General features: G+C 21.7%; 1 protein-coding gene across 1 annotated transcript; it reads left to right on the forward strand.

Annotated features, from left to right (window-relative positions):
- The first annotated feature begins 7,638 nt into the window (after nucleotides 1-7,638).
- LOC135146061 (uncharacterized) lies at nucleotides 7,639-24,929 on the forward strand. The gene is made up of 18 exons (XM_064078221.1): nucleotides 7,639-7,750; nucleotides 7,810-7,899; nucleotides 8,110-8,236; nucleotides 9,809-9,915; nucleotides 10,192-10,267; nucleotides 10,320-10,444; nucleotides 10,498-10,602; nucleotides 12,097-12,175; nucleotides 14,017-14,082; nucleotides 15,661-15,717; nucleotides 16,444-16,526; nucleotides 17,367-17,436; nucleotides 20,209-20,303; nucleotides 21,204-21,263; nucleotides 21,322-21,385; nucleotides 22,237-22,292; nucleotides 22,362-22,431; nucleotides 24,503-24,929. Exons 2-18 carry the CDS (start codon nucleotides 7,810-7,812, stop codon nucleotides 24,916-24,918), a joined length of 1,746 nt encoding a protein of 581 aa, XP_063934291.1. The 5' UTR covers nucleotides 7,639-7,750; the 3' UTR covers nucleotides 24,919-24,929.
- Nucleotides 24,930-25,805: the final 876 nt, after the last annotated feature.

Consider the following 25,805-nt stretch of genomic DNA (forward strand, 5'->3'; position numbering starts at 1 on the left):
ACCCAAAACTAGATATTCACATGTATTTATATAGTAAGCATCACCCCTTATCTCTATTTAATTCATAATGGAAGTCGAAGTCTAATTGAAATCAACTAGAAAAGAACCAGTTTAGACCAAATAAAAATTTTAAAACTATTTTTGGTTGATTCCATAATAAACCTTGTAGAGGGCTACCTAAACAGCAAATAGTTTGAGATATAAGAATTATTTAATTATTAAATTTCAATTTTAACGGTTTAAATAGTGATTTATGAAATAGTATAATTAGAGTTTAACTAAAAAAAGTTGTTTGTATTAAGTGCTAACACTTGCAAGGAAAATGACCTTTTCAATGTCGATGTTCAATGTCGATGAATATACTTATTTTGGTGAAAGGTTAAATTATAATTACGCGTACTCCATTGTGCTGTTTTTAGGAAAGTCTCTTTTAATTAATAATTAAGATGATGAGCTTGACCGACTTTAATTAGGGTGGCAACTTTAATTGTATTCGAGGAATGTCCGTTGGAGGGTAAGCGCTTCCGTTAAATTTAGTTAAAAGTAGAGAAATATATATTAGAAACCTTTACTAATGCAGATTCCAGACGAGGGCATGTGGTTTAGCAAAAGCATGAAAAGTTACTAATTTTTCCACCCAAAAAGTGAGGATAATATACCATAAGATATAATTTATTTGCACTACTTTTCATGATATAAACAAAGTTTTCTTATTTTTAAAAATTTACCTTGTTTACAACTTATTAAAATATATTTGAACATCGAACTATTAGTAGAAATGATGGAACTTTTATTCCATAAAAATTAGAATTCTTAGAAGTTCTAAAGCGCTGAATTTGTAACTTTTGTAACTTAAAAATTTTTATACTAGAATACTGAGAGCGATCTTTGGACTGAGCTACGGGTCTGTAATATAAAAGATTAAATACGTAAAACCATCATACCGGGATTGAGGGTTGTCGTCGTAGCTCAGCGGTTGATAGCGTTGATGCGCACACTCGGGTCATGGGTTCCCTTCCCACAGTCGCAACTCTCTTTTTCGGTCTTTGTTGGTCGCGTATTTAACCTCGACCTCACAAGTACCTTTTGAGGAAATAGCCCAGTTAGGTCCATTCTGGGGAACCTTATGAATTTGATTTTAGCTGCCCAGGAGTAATCTTTGGATATTTGTAAATAGCGAATGGGTTGGCTCGAACAAGAGTTCTTGACTCTATACATAAGCTAACACTCAAAGATATTCCACCTTATTAACGAGAGTACAAAAATTCTAAAATTTGAATATAATGTATTAGAATTAATGAGGGCGACGTTATGTACGCGACCAACGAAGATCGAAAAATAGAGTCGCGTCGGTGGGAATCGAGCCCACGGCCTTGAGTATGCGAGTCAATGCTTTTAACTGCTAAACTTCGTTGACAACTCTGAATCCCGGTATGATGGTTTTACGTATTCAACCTGTTATAGTATTCCTTGTACCCTCAAACGTATGTACTAAACTAAAGAAAAATATAACGTCCTTTCGCTGTCTACTGTGAAAATAAAGTTACAAGACAGAGAGAGAAATTGTTGGATATCTTTTTCGTAAACAAAACTTTATATTCTTAACCCGAACCCTAACCTTTACCCGAACCCAACCATTTTGTTCCTAAATGCGTTCTAGCCCCTTTACCTTTCTGTTTTTTTTATAGGCGCTTTTTATATGATGAAGATGTTAAAGTTTCAGTTTTTTTTTATTTATTTTTGGATCCGTGTCACTAAGCGTTTTAAAGACGCGGCAGGAAAAGTTGATACCTGTCTTAACAAACTATTGCATTGGTCGAAGGCATCGGTTCATTGGCAGTCTCACAAGCGCAACTAGTAGAAGGCACAGATGATGAGAATTAGGTAGGCGAAGGATGCTTAAAATTATTTTTCGTGGAGGCAGTCTCTTGCGCCACATCTGTCATCATAGATGGTACATAATCGATATCTTTAAAGATTCACGGTGAAAAGGATAATTTTCTGTGGATTTAAACCCGTTTTATGTTTTATCCAGTATAGCTCTCCGTCGAAGGCATCGGGAACAAATTAGTAGCGGTAGTCTAGTCAGTGATTCTAGTTCCGGGATTTCGTCTCATCCACATGGCACTTGCAGGTGCAAATGCTGCCTTAGTAGGTTTAAAAAGGGTTCTTGCCAGTAACTAAAGTTTGTGTTGTGTGAGGTGGTGTGCTCTGCATATAAATATCGTTTCTACGTGCGTATTCGATAGCTGACAGTTATTTATGACAAGGATGACCTTATAAAATTAAGAAGACATGGTATTCTTCCGTTGACTGAGCATGCTATATTCATGCTTCAATCATTGCAAGAACACTTCGGCATTCATTCAAACGCTTTCGTGAAATATAGCAATGCTTTCTGGTGGAACTCCTACCATCAATAACCAAATTTTTTTTATCTAGAAAAAATAAAGAGGGGTGTTTAAGGTGACCAGAGTCATTCATTACAAATGCTAGTGTGATATATCGAACTTTCTGCAGACGTTAATTTGCCATATTGTTGCTTTTAAAGAAAAGTCATCAGTGTTGACTTAGACCCGGGATGAGTCGCAAGTGTTTACGCACGATTCGTAAGAACTGTTTTTAAAACTGGAAAAACCTTTTTCAGACAATAGACCTAACGTTTTTACTTACAAAAATCTGCGAAATAATAGTGTGTTCCGGAGTTCTTAAAGCAATATCCAGTTATCTTTTAATGAGATCCTTAAAAGAAGTCTTCCCCTGCCATTCTTTTCTACCCCATTAAATCCATTAGAAAGTTTAGGGAGTCCCACTAGGTTAAATGCTAATTTTAAAAACTCTCTTCTAGTAAATGGCATCAGACGATTATCTAATTTTTTAACGTGCTCGTAAATTGCTTAGAGAAATTCTCAGAAAATGTGGGCTGGAATAGTTTTAACTTAGGGTGTAAAGTAATTTCTTTATCATTTTATGAGGCATTTAGGCGATCCTGAAGGGAGCATTTAGGTGCATCATATTGTCTTCTGGTCTTACTGATAGATTATCTTCTACTACCCATTCAATTGCTTCTTTCATTCCATTTGCCTCTATTACCAGTTCTTTCCTAAATTCGGCATTTTACTAATTAATCTGAAATAATAGGAACATAAGTGTAACCTACTATTTTCAAAGATGCGAATTATACTTCCTTAGAACAGTATTGGAGCTCCAGAAGTTGAATTCATGTTCGGAGGTACCCGATGGCTATCATGCTATAATTCTAGCCACAACTCTCACATTTGTCCTACAACTTAAACAATAGATAAGTATGAATGCTTACATATTCTATTTAATACCACGGAAAATTTTTAGCGAAAACTAAATTCACGACATTCACTGCACAGTCGGCTTTTACGTCCTAAGTGGATTGCATTTGTTTATATTCTCGAGAGTGGACACTTTAAACAATGTTTTCAGTATGCAAGTATATCTTTGCGTAGTACAGTGAAGGTCCGAGGGGCCACCCTGATCTTCCCCTATTGTATCTATTTTGCTTGTGATTTTATATAATAAAGGATAATTAAATAAGATTACACAATCTATTTTACAACATATTAAATTGTATCTGTTGAAAATAAGAATTATTTAATCTATTTAACGATATATAGTATTGTATCTGATTAGTTAAATATTTTTAATAAAGGATAATTAGTAAGAATAATACAGTACTTACAACATATTCAAAAGTTTCTTTTTACTTGTAGTACTGAAAGGATAGTTAATAAAGTAGTTAATTAAATAATTAATAAAATGCCTTCTATATCACAATATATAAACTTTATAAGAACGCTATTTCCTATACTTAGTTTCTGTTTCTAGTTCTTAAAAAACCGTTTTTTGTGGCATACAAGTTCAAATTGCATTTAATAATTTAACTGAAGTTGCTTTCAAGTTAATTTTGTCTTAATTTAGTTATAAAAATAATTTATGATTAAGTTAAACACGTAATTCAAGGTCCCTTCGCTAAAAAAGAAGTAAAAAAAAGCTTTTACACTAATCTCTAAATCCAACTTTCAATTGGATGCGTTTTTATCAGTAGTTACTATCTAGAATCAATAATCGATTTAATTAAAACACTCATAGATAACACTTAATAGAACTTTATTACTAACTTCGTTATAGCAGTGGTCGCCTCTCTCTGTAAAGGTTTTTACAGTTGAATGTTAAGGGAAGGTTCCCGAATATGTAAAGATGTTATATAACATGTACTCCAACTTTCTGCTAAGGTTTTACATGCAATACTAGTGTGCTTGAGCTTGTGATAAAGTTAGTGTTCTAGTGCTCTTTTGTATATATAACAGGCGAGCAACGAGGTTACTTTAATAAACAGTTCCCATTTAACTTCGCTACCTTTTATTGGCGCTAGAGATTTATATAACGCGAGAAGAGAAAGAATTATTAATATCAAAAATAATTGATGACATATTTTCAAACACAATTGCATAATTAGTATATCTCAAAAACTATGCTTCGTTATCTTTAATGTAGGTTATTAAAACCATTAAATAAGTATTTTTAAAAGATTGTGTACATTATTTATTTCCTTATCATTACCAATTTTTTTACTACCTAAATATAACATTGCTATGCTCTCGTAGCTCTTTTTTAATATTTTAATTTTCACATCTATGTATCTTTATACTAAACTTAAAAACTGGCAGAGACTAAAAAGCGGTTTATATTAAGTTTCACTGCTCTTGTTTTCCTTAGTAAGAATTCTTAATAACGTTATAATATCTTCATAGAGATTATTATATTTTGGGTTATATTAGTATAAACGATGAAATATAATGGAGAAGAATTATATATGAAGTACCATAGAAATGTTGCTAAGGGTTTAAGACCATAAAATTGCGAGTTGAATATTAAAACTTTTGAGTTAACGTTAGCTAACTACAACAATTTTTTTAGTATACTTATAATATACAAAAAGACTAAGAACTTATAATTTCATATACTTGAAACTTCCACTCTTGAGTTAAAGTATTTCTTAGTTTAGTTAAAAGCGGTTTAACTGTAAGCACCGTAACGTTCTCTTTAGAGAACATAGTTTTCCTGATATATTGCCCGTCTTTCATTTTTGCAAAACTTAGAATGCTCTCGTCAGAAGTTCGGTGACTATAATTATGGCCACTTATATAATATTATTTATAGCATTAGCTTGTCAGAGGTTTGATTTTCCATTTATCGCTTTATTTATCTTTTTTCTAGTAACCCTTCAATACCACCGGAATTAAGCGAAACCACCACTTCCTTAATGAGGCATTGACAATACGAGTATGGATAAGCTTTATCAGTACGACTAACTTGTTAAATATTAAGAAAGAAGGTACCTCGAAATAAAAAAAACAACAGTAATATAGCATAACAAAATTTTAGCCCCAGTATTTATTAAAATAAATTCTAATTCACCCCATTCAATTAGTTAGGAAGCCTACTTGCCCTATTTAGTCAGTTCCGTAAAATTATATAAAACTTCTTAAATAGGTGTTGCCCACATATCAATGATATTCGCCACTTTCAGGACACGTTAGTCATTGTATATGATTTTTGTAAGGAAAGGCCATGCAACAGAGGGGTAGACCATCAGCAATTGCATTACCACTTTATATACTAAAAGCATTTTCTTTTTGAATGCAAGTTACTATTACTTCCTACTAAAGGGTATGTAATAGTCAAGGATTGTCTGCTTTTTCTGACGAGGTAAAAAAGATGTGAAGTAAGGCTTTATCTGTTGATGAATACCCCCCTCAAGGTACTTAAACGGTTTATTACAAGATTAGAAGTTTAAAAAAGGGAGATAATGGGGATTTGAGAAAATATTCCCTACTTTGTGGTATAATCATAAGCTATTTTTGGACGTAGTAATTTACACTTTCATGTTTAAAGACATGCATTGCGCACTGTTCCACTAGGTCTGTTCGTCGTAAACACCAGCCATTTCTGACCTAATGCTGTAGTATAAAACGGTGTCATCCGCATTACAGGTTAAGTTTATTCTTTTTATAAAGTTATATCATAAGTAGATAGAAACAAATAGAGGAGATAGAAAAAAGCTTTGAAAACTTCGATTTTTGTAAAGTATGAATGTACTACTGCAATTAAATAAAGCAGAAAGCTAGCAACAATTATTACATTAACTAGCCTTCTCTGCCATATGTCATTCTAACTATTTTTATTAGCTCATAGTCTAGAAAAAGTAGCAAATACCTGACTTACATTGGGGTCGTACTGATGCTAAAAAATCTTAAAACTGTTGTTAAACTAGCTATAAAATTAGCTGCGTGTTTAATCTTCCAAATAAAACTTGAAAAACTTTTAACTATCTATAAGAAATTATGTCCGCAAAGGCTCTTTAAAGAAAATATTTTATGTATTCTAATAAACTCTTATATTATAAATTATAAAGTTTAGAAGGGCTTAGGTTGCACAATTTTTTAACTTTAATTCGAATTATTAACTGAGGTTTATTTACTCCTTACCTGTTCAACACGCCTAATAACAATATCCATATATATGAGTGCAAGCTCTTGTGTATTAATCACATACAACACAAAATTATTTTCGTACTAGTTCGTTAACCTCATGCATGGTGGTTTTACTTTTAACACCACTTGTGGTTTAAATTGAAACCACTATGAACGGCTGTCATAATAAAACCACATATTAATAAAAAACTATAAAATATTAAATATTAATTTGTTTCTTTTAACTTAATTAGCGTATTAAAAAGAAAAAATATAAGTTCAAGTCAAAAAAGTCGTGCCTCAAAGGGTTAATGCATCGTTTAGAAAAACTGACTTATTTTACGTTTTTGGCACAAAAGAATTGCTGACGAATGAGAACTGAAAAAAAATATTAATTTAGCAGGAATGGAAGTTGGCCTTTGAAATTGTAATTATTGGTCGTTTACTTGTTCAAGTGTTTTGCTCAAACTGTCTTGAGGAAGTTGTGTATTTATTGGTGAATATCTTGGAGGCTTTACTTATTTGAATATATATAATCTTCTGCATCTGAGGAGTTTGAAAAAATTTTATTTATTATTATCATTATTATTATTGAAAAAATTTCGACGTTATTTATGCATTGGGTAAGCTTTTAAGGAATGGGAATCTTATTTAGTAAAAAATTAGGAACAGTTTTGACCTTATTGGAAAAAACTCCATTTTCATTATACTTGAGGTTAATTATACTAAATATTATATTGATAGACAAATTGTCTAGTCTTAATTATACTCTTCTAATTAATTTTTTAATAATAATTATTTAAATTTATAAATTATGTAATGACACTTTTAATATGACACTTTTAATAATTTATTGACTTTTCTGGGTAATTGTTTATTAATATTTTTGTATAAATAGAGTATATATAAGATAAATATGATTATATAAATAATCTTTCTTTAATTTGTAAATTTATTTGCGTTACAAGTTTTATTAATTTTTATCATTTTATTATTTTATTATTATTTACATAATATTTTTCTTTTAACTTTTCTTTGTAAGCATTGTAGCTTTTATATATTTTATAATTATCTTGTTAATAAAATTACTTATGTTTAACATTTTACAATCTAGCCGAAGCGAGTTAAAGGCTTTAGCAAAGAATTTAAAATTAGTTATTCTTGAGAAGAATTTCATTTTGCAGGAAAAAGATGAGGAAGTGAAAAAAGTTTTTTTGGTAGCTAAAGGAGTTGTTAAAGAAAAAGTGAGAAAGTTTTTTTTAAATCTAATATTTACTTAAAAAATATAAATTATCGAAATCAGATGGATTCTTCAGATGCCTTTTCTCTTAGAACTTGTATTAACGGTGATGTTATCAATTTCAGTGAAATTGATAAATCAGAAACTTCATTGGTATTATTTTTTAATAAAATTCTAATAATTTTTAACAGTTTTACTTATATTACCATTATTCTTTTTTAATTTTTTGATTTGAAATTTATTAGTTTTTAATAAATAATTATTTCTTAATTCCAATTTTTAATTTATTTTATAATTTTTTTAATGTGCTTATTAGTAATAAACTGTTATATATATTTTAATAAATGCATACTTTTATCCCAGGAAGTAGCTTCTGAAGTAGCTGAAGTTTATGTAATTCCCAAAGCAAAATTAAACAAAATTTTAAGTCGCCTCCCAGATTCCAGCGGATTGTTAAAAGCTTTTAATCCGGATGTTTTGAGTCTAATAAGTACTTTAATTATTTACTTATTAAATTTTAAATCTTTCTAGGAGAACGTTGTGTATTCATTTTTTTTTAGTGCTAATTAATATTATTTTAATATTTTTAAAAAAAATTTAGTACTTTTTTATTTTATTATATCGTTTGCAAATTTCAATTGTGGAAATCGTATTGCCTTGGTTTTCTAAATTGTTTACGCTTTATATACTTTTTTACTGATTTTGCTTGCGATTATATATAATTTTATTACACAATAAATATTTATATTAAATCTTAACGCAATTCTACAGAATTTTAAATTTTAGTAAAATTTTTTAATAAAGATAAGCTAATTTAACTTTAAAAAAGATATTTTCACGTTGAGGTTATTCACTGGCTTATTGTTTATTTTATATTGAATCTGCTAAAATAATTTAAGTTTACTAGAAGTAACAACTAACTCCATTATTAAAGAATAGAGGGTTTTTTTTAAAAAATTACAGTGCCTTAATTACAATTTTTTATTAATTTTTAAGATTTTTTTGTAAGTAATTATTTTTAGTAAAACTATTAAAAAAAGTTTTTTTATTTTTTATTTGGTATTTTCTTTTGAAACTTTTATATTATATAATTTGGCTTTGCAAAATTTATATGTAATCAGACTTTTTTAATAACTTCTACAAAAAATATACAAAGTAATTTTTATATTTTAAAATTATATTTAAAATTTCATCGGCAAGACTAATTGTTGTACTTAATTATCTTTTTAACTTTTTGGAAGATCACAATTTTTTTTTTATACAAATCAACTTGCTGCTAAGCCAAATTACAAACTTTTGTGGTCGAAAGTGTAATTATTATAGAAGCATCTGATTCCCAAAGAGTAAATTTAATTCTAAGGCAAAAGAAGTCATAAAACTTGTAGCCATATTTGTATTATAATAAAAAAAATTAAAAATTTTCGAAATTTATATAAAAGAAAGCATATCTAGCAAAGTTAAATAAAAAAAAGAAAACTTTATGCAGAAATGTAGAAGAAGAACATAAAACTTTAATTTAGTATTAGTAACTTGATAAAACTAAATTTTTTACCAAACTAAAGAAGGTGCATACTTTAATTAAAGAAGATATTTGTAACATCTGAATTATGAATTTAAGAAATATAAAAGTAAGTTTTAAAATAATTATTAAACAGTTCAAGTTTAGCGGAAGTCCTGAAAAAATAATTTAAATTTTTATTTTCAATTCAGAGTTATATAAATTAAAATTCGTGGGTTTTATGAAGTTGAACTTACTATTTTATTTGATTTAACGAGAATAAGCCAATGCTGGTGGTCTTTAATTTTAACGCGAGCGCCTGATGGCTGAAAAAAAGTAGGCGCCACAGGCACAGCTAAAAATGACAGAGTGATGGGTATTTTTTGCTCTAATTGGTATCCAAAATAGCTTTTTGGTTCAATAATAAAAAGTCGCGTAAAAAAATTACATGGGCCACACTATCTCGTTTGTCATTGACCCTTTTGTTTTGCTCCTTAAAGAATTTTTTTTTAATTTTGTATTATGATAAAAAGTTGTATAGAAACTTCATAATTTTTTGTGAAGGCTGCTCTCCACTATTTGATTTGAGCTCGTTAGAAGTAAATCAGAAAAGGGAACTCGCTGCTCAGTTTCGCTTGGAAAAAGTTGAAAAGGGCGATTTTGTTTATAAGGTTTATGTTCATTAAAACTTGTGACTCTTGTACGGGTGCACACACGTACTCCTCTTCCCCAACTTTTGGGGGTTTTTATGGAAAAAAAGAGTAGACTACGACGCGATTGTGATAAATCACAGTAGTTGTAGTTTTTAGCTAGAATACTAAACTCCTTATTTTATTGGTTGAAAAGTGCGTTTATAATGAGTTTCTGCAAACAGATGGCGTTATCAATACGGATATTAATATAGAATTTTATTGGTTATATAACTTTTTTTCATTAAAAAACAAAAGAAAGGAGAAAGAGTAGCAAAAGAAGAAAATGGGAAACTCTATGTTGTTTTTCAAGGAAAGTTTACTGAGACGCTATGTATTCGCTGATATTTTTTGTAAGAGCCTTTTTTTACTGAATATTTTACTAGCCAACGAGGACATGAGAGATCTCAGTAAAGGAAATGTATTTGGCGAATTGGCGTTGATCCACTTTACTCCTCGGAACTCCACAGTTAGCTGCACGGAGAGTGGCCTGTTGCTTTCTTTATCACAAGTGATGCTTTTTTACCCAAATTTTTTTTAGTAGTGTTTATAATTTTTTTGTAGGGCGATTTTTTTAAGTTTTTATTGAAAAATGAAAATTCAAAATTTTTAGAGAATTATATAATGTGCGCTAAACAGTTTTTGAGCGATTCATTAAAAGATACGAAGGTACTTTTTTTTATGTATAATGTTATTTTTAATATTTTTTGCACCGTTCATATCTATTTATGATACATATTTTTACCAATAGTAATTTTTTTTTATAATAAATGGGGCCGATTATAGTTATATACTGTTTAAAAAAATAATTATAATAAAGTTTCAAATTTTTAAAAATAATATAAACTTTAAAAATTATATATTTAAAAAATATTTGTGATAAGAACTTATATATACTTAGAATAATAATAATATGTGACCCTAACAAAGTTTGAAGTTGTTAGAAATAATATGAAATTTTAAAATTTATCTGCGAGACAGCAATAAATATTATATATTATAAATAAATTACCTGTTAAGGAATAATTTATATATTTTACAAAAGACTTAGCTCATTTATGAATTATAATAATAATGATAATGAATTTTGAAGCAATGAATTTTATTAATTAATAAAATAATAACATGTAAAGAGCTTTTATATATTTAAAACTAATTTTTATATATTTGAAATATTTAATAATAAGAAAAAATATATATTATCAGTAATATGAAACTGATTTTATTATTAAGTAAATTAATTAAACTCGAATAAAACTTGCAATAAGAATAATATAAACTTTTTTTAGAAAATAAATAATTATTAATTTTTTATAACTTTTATAATATTGAAAAGTTTATAATTATTAATTAAAATAAAAACTTTTTTAAAAAGGTATTGATATTATACAGCTACGAGAAGTATATTCTAATAATAAAATTAATAAGGACTTGATAATATATAAAATGAATATAAGAATGACTTAAAAATTAGTTATAACTTTTCTTATACGTGAACATTATACAGTTACGGTTAAAACAAACTCCTATATATAAAATTTATCAGAAACATTAAAAAGTAAACAGTAATTAATATTATTTTATGATATCTGAGAGTCCATATTATATATAAAATTAAAAATTTTTATAGAAAGTATAAATATTATTAAGCATATAGAGCTAAGTTTTAATAAATAATAATATTAAAAGAATCAATATAAAGGTTACTTTCAAATTTATAATAACTTTTATGTTACGTCAATTTCATACATGTCAAATATATTTATTTGAAACATTAAAAAATTGTAGTAAAAGGTGTATAAAATTTTTTTTAAAAGATATTTTTATAGCTTATTATTTACATATATAATTGGCTTACTGCTTTTTTTCCTTTACTTTTACTTATTATTCTTAAACTTTTTCTTTTATTTTTTAATATTTTCATAAACTTTTACTTTCGTATAAGTTTATTATTACTTATTATATTAAGTTATTTTTAAATACTTATTAGTTTATTATTTTCATTATTTTTCTTGTATATTTTTATAGTTTCATTATTTTTAAGTAACTTTTTATATATATTTTTATTAATACATTTTTTATACTGATGTATATTTTTTTATTAATATTTTTATGTATATAAGCTTTTCCTTCAATATATATTTTTTACTCATAATTAAATAGCTTCCAGTTTTCGACGGCCTCCCTGATGAAGAGTTTCCTAATTTAGTCAAAAAGTGTACGTGGGAATGGCATAATCCAGGTTTTTTATATTTTTAGTGAAGCATTGCATTAACATTATTGTAGTTTTTTTTCTGTTTATTTAGAGTAAAAGTTGTTTGAAAAGGTTTGCGTGGTAGTTTGTACTTTTTTTCCTTAAAATATAATAATTTCAATAATTCTTGTAAATATATATTGGTTTAAACTTCCTAAATCTATAACACCTATTTATGGTAAGTTTATGACCTCTCATGAACGTTCCTGATACAGAGATTCTTTGTAGGTTATCCCCTGATACTCATTGGTAATAATAAAAGGAGTTTACTTAAGAGCTTCGGTTTTCTAAAATAAAGTTTATATAACCTATTTCTCTTTTGGTGATATATATATCCCTAACTTTGGACTTTGGATCGCATCATATTTATTTTTGTGAAATTTTTTATCTTTTATTTAATTTTAATTAAAGGTTATTTATAAAAGTTGGCGTGTAGCTTTATGTACCTTTTCTTTTTCATTAAAAGAAATTTAATTTCATTAATTTTTGTATCAATTTTATTTATGTAACATTTCATTAAAATTTTTGTGGTTTAAATTTTTTGTTTGTTTTTAGTAAGTTTTTATAAAAGTTTGCTCAAGCATTTTTTACTTTTTTTATTATATAAAAAATTAACTATGTTTTTTCTTTTGGGTTAAACATTTTTGTATAAATTATTACAAAAAAATTGAAAAGTTTTTTTTTAAGAGTGTTATAAAAATAATGAGGTTTTTTATATTTTTTAATATTAATATCTTTTCAATAATGAAAAGTTGCAGCTAAGGAGGGCTGCTTACCTTCATTATAAATATCTTTAAAAGTGTTGGGAGTGCATCAAATTATTTGGCCAATAAGTAAAAAGGTCATATAGAAGAAAATTTCATTTTAATTTGGGAACAGTACTATAACTATTCTCAAAGTTTTTTTTTAACCTTTGCATTAATTTTTACGTATTAAGAAAAAAAAATGTTGTAGTACTGGCAAATTATACAAAATTGTAGAGTTATATCAAAATTTTACTTAAAAGTTTCATTAATAAAATTGAAAAATTTTAATTAGAACTTATTTTTATGAAAAACCAAGAGAAACCCCAATGAAAAGCGATAGTCTATGTTTTAATAAATTATTAATATGATTAGCTAAAAAATTTGAAGTTTTCTGGTTTGTTGCTTTTTTTTTAAAAAAAGTTACTTTGACATATTTTCTGATTAAAAAAAAAAGTTTTAATTATTTTTATTTATTATAAATTTTTTTTATTTAATTTCTTTAGTAAAAAAGTTTTATAACTTTTTTTTGTTTTTGAAAGTATTTGGGTTTATTATTTTTAATTTGAATGCGTTATCAAAAAATTTTTGTTAACTCAGAAGTGTTTAAATATAATTTTTTAATTTTTTGTATAAATATTGATTATATTATTTTTTTTATTAGTTTTTTTTTGTATAATTAAGTAAAGAAGGTTATTAATATTATTTTTATTATTATAAATCATTAAAAAGCTTATTATTATATTTTTCTTTAGTAGTTTTATTTTGTAAATAAAAAAAGATTAATACTATTTTATATTTTTAAGCAATAAAAAAAAAGCATATATTTCTTATTATTGTATTTTTCTTTAGTTGTTTAGATAATTAAAACAAGATTACTTTTATTAATCTATTTATTAAAATCGTTAAAATAGATTATTATCAAATTGTATTATATTTTTTTTAGTTATTTTTGTATAAATAAAAAAGATTTTTATTACTATGTTTTTAGAAACCATTAAAAAGCTTAATATTTATTTTTTTTGTATAAATTATTAAAAAAGGTTTATTATTATTGTATTTTTTGCATATATATATTTATTACAGAAACTTTAATATTTAAAGAAGGAGATATTGGAACGACATTTTATATTATACTTTTTGGCATTTTGGGTATTTTTTTAATAAAACTTTTAAGTTGTATATTTTTATTTTTTTTTATTGAAAATATTTCTTATACCTTATATCAATTTTTATATAATTTAAAAATTATTATTATCATGAACGTTAAAGTTTTTTATTTGCTTACAAATAATATTATAATTTTACTTCATATTAATTATATAATTTTTTTAACTAAATATTCTCTTTATTATAAACTTTAGAGTTTTATTTATTTTTTATTTTTAGTAAAAATGTTATATTTAAAAAAATTTATCGACATTAAAATTTTATACTTTTATAGATTATATAATTTTTAAAAAATAATAATGTAACGTATTTTTATTATAATAAACTTTAAAGTTGTATACTATTTTGTTATATTTAACAAGTTATAAAAAAAAATTGAAATTTAAAACTGATATTGTTTATTTATAATGAACTATAAAGTTCTATTTTAAAGGATAGTATATTAAAATTTTATTGAAATAATAATGAAGAGTAGTTTTTATGATGTTAAACATAAAGTTGTTTCTTATTTTATATATAAAAAAAATATTCATCTAAAAGTTTATTGAATAATTATTAAAAGTTTTTTTTTATATCAACTAAGAAGTTGAATTATATTTTACATTATAAAATAAAAGTAAATGACATAATTATAATATATAGTAATATTAATAAATATCTATCAATAAGTTATAAATCTAATTAGGATAAACAGATAATTTTTTATAAATACAATATTAAATATGGAAGCAAAGTTGTCAAAAATAAATTGTATAATAATAAATATACAACAAATAGCTATAAACATAAATAGTTCAAATTTTTTTTTTGATAATGATAATATTTTATATATAAGAAAAGTTTAATAAAAAGACATAGTAATTTTTATAATTATAATAATAAATATCTATAAAAAAGTTACAAATATAATATAAAAAAATTAATACTAAACTTTTCACTCATTTTAACTTTATGAAAGTTTTGTATATATTTTTATTATTCGTTGAATATAAAAAGTAATAAATATATCATAGACAAGTTATTAATATAATTACTTTGAAGTATAACTTTTAAAAATAAGAGAATAATAAATATAGTAAAAGTTATTTTATTTCAGAAAAAAATTATTTTGAAAAATATAATAATAAATGTATTGAAAATATAAATTTAAAGTAAATAATAATTAAAAATATAAAAGATTATAAACATTAAAAAAATATAATTATTATAAATATATAAGAAAAGTTTTTATGATAAATAATTTACAAAAATAATATTAAGTACACATAAGTTATTAATAAATTCATTAAAAAAATAACTTTTTATAAAAATATAATTTATAGCGGAAGTTGTAAAAAAACATTAAAAATATAAAATTTTATATATAAAAACTTTATAATTGTTTGGATAAGTATAATAAGCAGCAAATAAAAGTTAATATTTAATATAAACAGTAAATAAAAATGTAACAAACAGGAAAAGTTAACCTTATAACCATAATAGAAGAGCCAGTTTTTTAGAAACAGTCAGCATTTTGAATTTTAAGATATATTTACCAATAATATGCTTCTGTTTATGTAGAAGTAAAAAAGGAACAGAAAATTTTGACAACTCTGGGTGCTGAAAAGGGATATTTTGGTAACTTCTATTGCTTATTTGTTACCTTTAGTTATTTTAAGTTGTAGGTGCTCTTTTTATTGCTTGTTTTTTTTAAAAACTAATATATTTTTTAAATTCCTGATTGTAAAAATTTATTTAAAAATTTTACTTCATTATTCTAAAACATTTTGGTTTTGCTTATATATAAAGTTTTACAGAGCTGTTAATTTGTTGGGTAAAAACGTAACAAAAGTAGATAGATTCTTTGAATCATATTTTTTTTATAATTTTTCTATTTCTTTACTATAAAATTAATTCTTTTTATTTTTTAAAAGATACGTTAATTTTGTTGGGAAAACGTTAGAAGTCAATAATTTAATGAATTTTTTAGTTGCTTGGCATTTTATAAATAATTTTTATTATATTACCTTCATAAAATTTTATCAAAGTATAATTAGAATTATTAGTTCAAATTGTTGGGGAAAACAAGGAAATCATAAAAATTAATGATTATTCTATATTTATTCGCAAATTTTGTCGTATTCAAATTTTTTTTATAATTTTTACTGTTTACTAAGGAACAGTTATATTACGTTATAATTGTGGGGAAAATTTTTTTTATCAAAAAATACAATGAAATTTCTATTTTTATGAAATTCTTTTACGTATTAATTTTTTAGCAGATTTTTTTAATTATATATAATTTATATTTATTTTCTTTAAAGTTTAGTCCAAACTTTTTTTTTTTCATAATTATTTTTTTAGGGGAAATCGCTCTTGTAACAGATCAAAATAGAACAGCCAATGTTTATGCGACCACCTTGAGCGTATTGCTTTCAGTAACAAAAGTATTTTATTTATTATTAGTATTATTATTATTAACAAAACTTTGAAAAAAAATTATACATTAAAATTATTATTATATTATATAGTTTTTACTATTTTATTAATATATTTTATTTTATTTTTATTGTTATTAAGAATTTTACACAATATTATATATTAAAGTTATTGTTTTATTATTACTATAATAATATTAAAGTATTTATAATTCTTTATTTTATTAAAGTTTTTCTTTATTATTATTTTTAATAAAAGTTTTATCAACTATTATTATGGTATCATTGATATGAGAAGTTTTTTTTAAATATTCAAGTTAATTTGTTTTGTAATTATTACTAATATAATTCATAATTCGTACTTTTTCATTGTTTTATTAAAGTTTTATCATTTCTTAATTTCTGTATATAGTTTTAATATTTTAATGTTTTTTATATTGAAGTTTTTTTTTTTTATGAATTTTATTTGAAGTTTTTATTATGTATTAAAGTTTTAATATATTTCTTATTATTATTTCTGTTATTAATAGTTTTTCATATTTTTATTATAATCAATTAGATATTTATAAAGTTTTTATGTCAACTTATAAAAAAATTGTTTGTTTTGTATTGATTTTTATCTAATAATAGTGATAAAAGTTGTTATGTCTATTATAAAATAAAGTTGTTATTTTTGAATATTTTATTATATAATAGTTTTATTAATTTTATTTTAGTAAAAAACTATTTATTTTCTTTTATTACTATTAATTATTATTTATATACGTTTATTAAACTTTATTAATTTTATATAAAAATTTTTTTTTTAATATGTTCTTGCTCTACTTTATTATAATTTTAAATAAAAAGAATACGTTTCAAGAAATGTTTTCTTCCAATCCGGAGTTTCTTGCACAGTTTCAAGTAAAACTTGCTCCAGGTTTATATATAATACTTATAAAAACTATATATATTTATATTTTTTTTAGAAAATAATAAAAAATGAAACATTTTTACAAGTAATATAAAGAAATTTTAAAAACTTTTAATTATACATAAACATTATTTAAAATGCGAAAAAAATAATAAAAACTTCGATTATAATAGTATTAATAAAATAAAATTATAGTAAATTTGTTGAACTATTAATAATAAATAGTTAAAAAGGAATAATTTTATAAATATAAAACTTTAATTGATAGTTATTATTTTTATAAAATAAAAAAGTAAAAGTGAAACTTCGAATAATAAAAAATTGTTGTGTAAAATAAATATTTTAATATAAAAACTTCATAACACTACAAAAAAAAATTATTTACAATTTATAAATTAAATAAAAAAAGGAGAACTATTTTTAAAATATATAAAATTGTTAAGGAACAATATGTTTTTACTGTAAAATAAAGGAAAGTAAAAGTTTTGTACGAATATTTTATAAATATTATAAAACTATATATATACTAAAAATTATTGAAAAAGTAAAACTTTTGTATAGAAATATATAAATAATTTGTAGAAACAAATATATTTAATGAAAAGTAAAGCTTTTGTACCAAAATATTATAGGTATTATAGAAACTTGAATATCATACTAAAAAGTAATGAAAGGTAAAACTTAAGTATATAAAAAAATAATATACATAAGTTATATGTGATAATGTAATATTTTTAATTTTTAAAAAAATGGTGGCACTGTTATTAATAATTTTAATGAAGGTGAACGTAATTATTATTTATAAATAATAGTTTTATAAAGTTAGTAACTTTTATTATATACCTATATTTAATATAAATTATAAAGACTATGTATGAATAAAAATTTTAACTAATAAAAAAATTATAAGCGTAATCCAAATAAATATTGAATTGTTTGAAACCATTCGTAACGTACCAACAGTTTTGTTAATAACAAGAATGCTCTAATAATAAAAAATATTAACGGATTTTTTAATAAAGTAAAAATCTTATGGGTTAATTAAAGTACAAATAAGGAAGTAAATATTTTTATGTAATAAGTATAATTAAAAAAATTCTTTTCATTATTTTTTAAAGGTTGTTGCATATTTTTTTGATTATTATCATTAATTCATTATTTTTTTGATGCGCTGTACAATTTTTAATAAATGTTTTTATAATATTATATGAATTAATATTTTTTATTGTTTAAAACTGTTAATATAAATATTTTAAATAGTAATAATATTTCATGATATAATAATTCTATCAAAGCAACTATTTATAATATTTATTATATTTTTAACGGTGTACTATTCATACATAAAATATCAGAATTGTAGTAAATAATATATATTATACTTTTTTTTAATATAAAAATACTTTATTTAAAAATAAGAAAAATAAGATTTTATAATAGCCATAATTATCATATTAGTTTTACCTATAAATTTGTTATATAATATAAAAATAAATAATTTAATGTTTAATATACGAAATTTTAATTTTATTATTAGAGTTTCATATGGTAATAATTGGTAATTCTTATACTTCTAATAATAATGAAAAAAAGAAAATTGGTAAAAAAAAAGTTTAATATTTTTATAGTAATATTAATAATATTTTAAATTTTTGCTGTAAAAAAGAGAATATAAATAAAATAATAACAAAAAAATAAACGAACAAATACTATTCAAAATTTTTAGGTAATAAAGATAAATGAAGTTCTTTATATAAAATTGGAAATAATATTAAATTTATAATAATTTATTATTATTATTACTATAATAGTAACGAATATTATATTAAAAATTATTTAATTTATCTAATAAATATTATAAATAAATAAATTTATAAAAAAAATTGTTAAAAATATTTAGCTTATTTATACTTATAATAATAAAATAAAATTTTGTAATAAAAAATTTAATATGAATAAAATAATTGAAAATGGTAACAAAAAAAAAATTAATGATACAAACATTAAGAAATTTGTTTGATAATAAAAATAATTATAAAATAATAAATAGTAATGCAGTTTTTTTATATAAAGCTATTAGTAAAAATTTTATATATAAAAAATTATTTATTATTTATTCAACTACTAATAAATATAGTAATTAATTTTTTTTTATTTACTATAAATAAATAAAATTTATATTTTATTACTTTATATATTTTTAATAAATATAAATTAATTTTTTTATTAGGAAACATTAAACTAATTATTTTGTAGTACTTTTTATTAATTCACTTTAATTTTTTTATTATTATCTTAAAAACTCTAAGAAAATTTTTATACCCAACACAATATTATGGTTTATTATTATTGAATTATACTTTTAAACGTTTATATTTATTATTTACTAAAAATCGCTATATAACTTTATTTGTTACTAAATATTATTAGGATTTTCAAATTTTCTTAATAAAAAAAAATACTATTAATAAATAAATTTAATATTTTTTTATAATATTATGTTCTGCACTTTTATGAAAATAATAAATTATAAATAATAATATATAAAATTTTTTAATGTATTTTTAAAATAATATTTAAGAAGTGAAGTATAAATGTTATATTATTATTCTTTTCTGCGAAATATATAAATGTTATTTTTTTTATACCAATTATAAACGAAAGTATATAAATAAATATACAAGTATTACAATTCATATTCTGCAAAGTTTTTATTATAATAACAATGTGAAATCAATCAATTTTTTTGTATAATATTTTTTAGAAACTTATTTATAGCGCAGGCAAGTTTGAAGCATATTTTGTTCCATATGATTGGTTTTAAGTGTTTTTATAAGCAAATGACTGCTGAGCATTCCACAGAAAATATTGACGTTCGTTTTTTTTAATTATTTATTTAATTATATTTTTATATTTATTTTCATAATTTTTTATAGAAAACGTATTAATAATTATTTTATTATTATTTTATTTTTCTATAAAGTATATTTATATAACGCTATAGTAAAAGTTATTGTTTTCTTTAGGAAAAACTTTATACTTATTATTTTAGTTATTATATAATTTTTATAATAATATTTTTACAACTTGTAATTAAAGTTATTGTTTTTTTTTTTAATATTATATAATAATTATTCTCGTTACTAAATTATTATTATATTTTATAATTATTTTTATTATTATTTTTATATGCCATAACAAGAAATGATTTTTTTTTTATTTTTATTATAATATGATTTTTATTTATATATACAATATTTCATTAATATTATTGTCTTGTATATTAAAAGATAATCTAATATTATTGTATTATATAATATTTATATCTATTCTTATTGAGCTATAACATACTTATAAAAATTATTGTTTTCATTAGTAGAAACTCTATTACAATCATTGTTATACTTTATTAATAATTATTTCTGTTATTATTCTAATAACCATAAAATAGTAAATACTTTATCATTATCATTAACGTATTTTTATTCGTAATTATATTTATTATTATAACTTATTATTATTGTATTTTTATTAAAAATTACCTTTATTATTTCATAAACATAATGAAAAGCTTATTAATATTTATAATAAAAATTTATTATTATTATATTTTTGTTAATAATTAGATTTGTTGTTATCAATTCACGTTATAATAAGTTTATTGTTCCTTTATAATTAAATCTATTTTATTATTCTTCTTTAATATTTAATAGAAGCTTTCATTATTATTATTTTTATTAAATATTCATTATTTTTTTATATGCATATATTAGTTTTGGCGAGATGCCGTTGCATTTTCCAAGCTCGATTCACAGGAAGAACGCATTGCTTTTGTATAATTTTTTTTCCTATTGATGTAACTTTCACTACTAATGGCTTGTTTATTGTAAGGGGAAAGAAATAGTGAAAAAGTATATTTCAAAAGATGCAGAGCAGCGAGTCAACTTAAAAGGAGGTTTATTTATATTTTTTTTTTATAACTTTTTTTTGTTAACTTTATTATTAATTTAAAGAAATTATACTTTTTATTATTTTAATATGCATAACTATTCCTGTTTCATAAAGGTGTTGATTGTTATATAGTTATCAACAATTTATTTTTTATTTTTATTATTATTTTATTTCATATAATAAAATAGTTTTTATCATATTTATTTTACTTAATTATTGTTATACTTCATATTATTATACTTATTATATTTTTTAGTTTCTTTATTTATATCAAACTTTTACTTGATATTTTTTCATATATGCTCAATAATATAATTTCTTTTATTACTTTTCAAATTATTTGAATAACTTTTATTAAACATTTATTTTGACTTTTTTTATATATATATTTATATTATCTTTTTATTATGTAACAACTTTTATTAAAGAATAATAATTTTACCTGTACTCTTATATTTACATTTATTTATATATTGTTTTATTTATTAATATTTTACTTTTACTTATACATATATACTTATTCATATACTTTTTAATTTATTACTATTTTATATTTATTTATTATAAATACATAATAATTTTTATTATTTTATAATTAAATACTTTTACTTTATTAGGTATTAATATATATATTCATATTTTTTTTGTTTTTGTATGATAACTTTTATTAGATGTTTATTATTTAATTCTACTTTTTTATATTTTTATTTATATATTGTTTTATTTATTAATATTTCATATTTTATTATTATTATATAATAATCTTTTTTTTAAAAAATAATTATTTACTTGTACTTATTTATATCTATATTTATTTTTCTTCTCTTTTTTATTTTATTATTTATTTATAAAAAGTTACTCGGAAGGAAATATTGGATATATGCGAACGAGACGAATCTTATACAAAGGATGTATAGAAAAACTTTTTTTTACTATATTCATTGTTTCAGAGAAAAATTTTTTTTTGGATTATTATATAGTTTTTTGAGGGAGCGGAAAGGGAGATTTTTGATTTGATGGAACGAGATAGTTGGGCACGCTTTAAAAATGGTCACTAATTATAATGAATATTTTTTATTTTATTTAATTATTTTGTATTTCATTATTTTTAATGCCTTGTTTTATTTAATTCTTAAGTTATTTATAATATTAATAAGTATCTTGTTTATATATTTTTATTTTTTGTAAATATTTGGTTATTTTTTAAACTTCTTTTTGATTTATTATTTCATTTTTATGAATAATAATATTTTGTTTAGTTATTTTATGCTTCCCGTTTATTTTTTCATCCTTATTCTTTATGAATAATATATGTTTAGTTATTTTATATTTTTTCCCCTTTTTAAATAAAAATATTATTTTATATCTTTTATATAATACTAAAACAAGTTGTTTCTTTATTGATACGCTCCTTCCAGTATATTTGTTTGAAAGTATAATATTTTATAAATATTTTGTTTCGTTAATTATATGCTTCCTTTTAATTTATTTTTTTATAAAAATTATTTATATTATGTTATTTTTTGTTTCATTATTTTTTATTTTTTTTTTTTTAATAAAAATATTAAATGTTAATTATTTTATAAATAATATTTCGTGTTGTATTTTCTTTTATTATTTTTTATATATATTTGTTATTATTAATCAAAGTAATATATTTTATTATTCTTTGTTTAAGTTAAAATAAAATTTACTATATATTTTTTTAGTTTATATTTTTTCTACTCATTTTTTGATATTATACTATTATTATTTGTTTTCATCTTAATAATTGTAGAAATTTTGAGGCGTTTAATTTATTTTATTCTGAAGCTTATAGATTTTATTTTATTTTGTTAGTAAAGCTTATATAAATAACTCATACATAGAGTATATAATAAAATATAAATTATAATAAAAAACTTATATATAAATTAATATTTAGCCTTAAAAATATTTATAAAAGTTTAAATAAAAATTATTAATTTGTTTTTTTTATTAAGACGAGCTATACTTTAAAAATATTAAACGTGAATATTATAGCAATACTTTTATTATTATTTTTTTAAAAATAAGTAATTTATGGCAAGATAATAAGTTTGTATATTTTCTTAATAATAGTATTTTTTTTTAAAAAAATTTTTCTACTTATTAATATTATTATTAATATATAACAAAAACATTGTTGTATAATCCTTTTATTATGTGGCTTATGTAATTATAATATTGATCATATTTTTTATTTAAAAATAAATATGAACTTTTTTTTATTATATCATTTTTCTTTTTATTATAAATGTATATAAATATTCCGTGTATATTACTATAATATATTTTTTTTTACTTTACAAATAAAAGTATTACTTTTGTAAAGATTATCTACTTATTAGTATAAATATATAATAAAGACTTTATTGTTATATAAACCATATATTATATATTTATATAAATTTTATATTAATGATATTTTCTTTATCAAGAAAAACTTTTAAACTTTTTCTTCATTATATAATTTTTATTTGCTTAATAATTTTATAAAAAGATATTACATGAATATTATAATAAATTATATTTATTTTTTTTATTATTAGTATGAATATATAGTAAAAAACTTTTTTTTTATTTAAACTTTTTATTATGTATGTATATTTATTATATATTTTATTTCAAGAAGAACTTCTAAACTTTTTATTTTTTTTATTTATTCAGATTTTTTTGCTTAAGAATTTTTATATATTTATTTTGTTATTATAGTTGTATATAATTATTTAAATTCTATAAAACTTATTAAATTTATTGTTTTGTCCTTATGCAGATTCAACTTTTACTCGTTTATACTATTTTTCTGTATTATTTTTGTTTTAATTTCTATTATTGTAATTTTAGTTCTTTATCTATTGATATAAATATTATAGTTTTTAAAATATTATTAAAATTTAAACATATCTTACTTTATTATTACTTCTTAGTTGACACTAGTAATTTTTTTTGTAGTAAAAAGTTTTTTCTTCTTTACTTTACTATTGTAAAGTTTTGTTTTTGAAATTTCGTAAATCTTATTTATTTAAAAAATTAATTCAAATATTACTTTAATCATAATATTATAGTTTCTTTTTGTTATATTTATTATTATTATCATAAGGGACGCACTTTCAGGATTTCTTAAAGGAAGTGGGCGGATCTTACACGGAAGTTGCGGATCTTGAAAAAACGAAAGTCGGCTTAAACATTGCAGCACCCAATCGGGCTGCTTCTCATACTAAAACGAGCCAATTAGAGAAGAGTTTAAAACCCTCAGAAGAAAAAGATAATCCCGAAACGTCGAACCACTTACCTGAGCATTTTGCTAATAATAACTTAAAAGAAGAGCCATTAGCAAAAGAAAGCGTACATCAAGAAGAACTACCCGAGAAAAAAAATGAGGGCGATAAAAATAATTCAGAATATATAGAAAATGAAGAGGAAAAAGTGCAAGAAGGAGAAGATATGAAAAAAAGTTCTAAAAATAATATTTCCGCGCTGGAAGGCGAAAATGAAGAAGAAATTAATCTAATTTAATAAAAATAAAAATTTGTATTGCCAGTTTCTGGGGACGTAGCAATCTTTTAATAAAAAAAGTGATGCACTAATTTTAGTAATTACTGAAAAAGAAGTATTTATTAGCTCTATAGCTGAAAAGATAGTTTTTATTTTAGAAAATATACAAAATTAAAGGAAAAAAATTTATTATAATGTGAAGATAATTGTTTTTTCCGTAGACCAAAATTATTTTCCATCAAGTAAATTATACTGTAGAAATCACTAAAAAATCTCTATTTCCAAAGGAATTCTACCAGAATTAACTAGTATAATCTGAGATAATCCTTACTTCAACTACTATTTAATTATAACTGTCTCTGCATCCTTAAAATATTTTACACGAATTAACTAGAATAATCAGATAAATTGTTCACTCTACTTTTGATAATTTTTTTCCCCTATTAAATAATATATATTCCATACAGCTATAGCATTTCTACTTCTATAAAAGAATCTTTTCAAGAATTAACTACCACAAGTTAAAATTCCAAGGGAAATTCAATAGAAATATTTAGGAAATCTCCAAATTAGCAGAACGATTCTTTATTTATTGACTTTAAAAAATAACGTACATAATATTTTTCTAAAAAAGGAATAGTAACAAAAGTTTCTTTTTTAAGTTTCTAACTATTTCGTTCCAATTCCCTTTTTCTTTACGGCATATCTTTTTTTTATAGTCAATAATTCAAAGATTGTTTTTTTAAAGTTTTATTTATAATTTACTAAATAACGGTGTATAGCAACAATTAATAAATTCATATTAAAGAGAAGTCATTTATAAAATTAAAAAATTTTGTGGATATTGCACTGTTAAACTTTTTATTATCAGAAAACTGTAATTATCATAGAGCTATACTTTCCATTGT

Source organism: Zophobas morio, unplaced genomic scaffold (genome assembly GCF_036711695.1).
Source record: "Zophobas morio isolate AGI-343-1 ecotype UQ-CSIRO unplaced genomic scaffold, CSIRO_AGI_Zmor_V1 ptg000207l, whole genome shotgun sequence".
Classification (NCBI taxonomy): Eukaryota; Metazoa; Arthropoda; class Insecta; order Coleoptera; family Tenebrionidae; genus Zophobas; species Zophobas morio.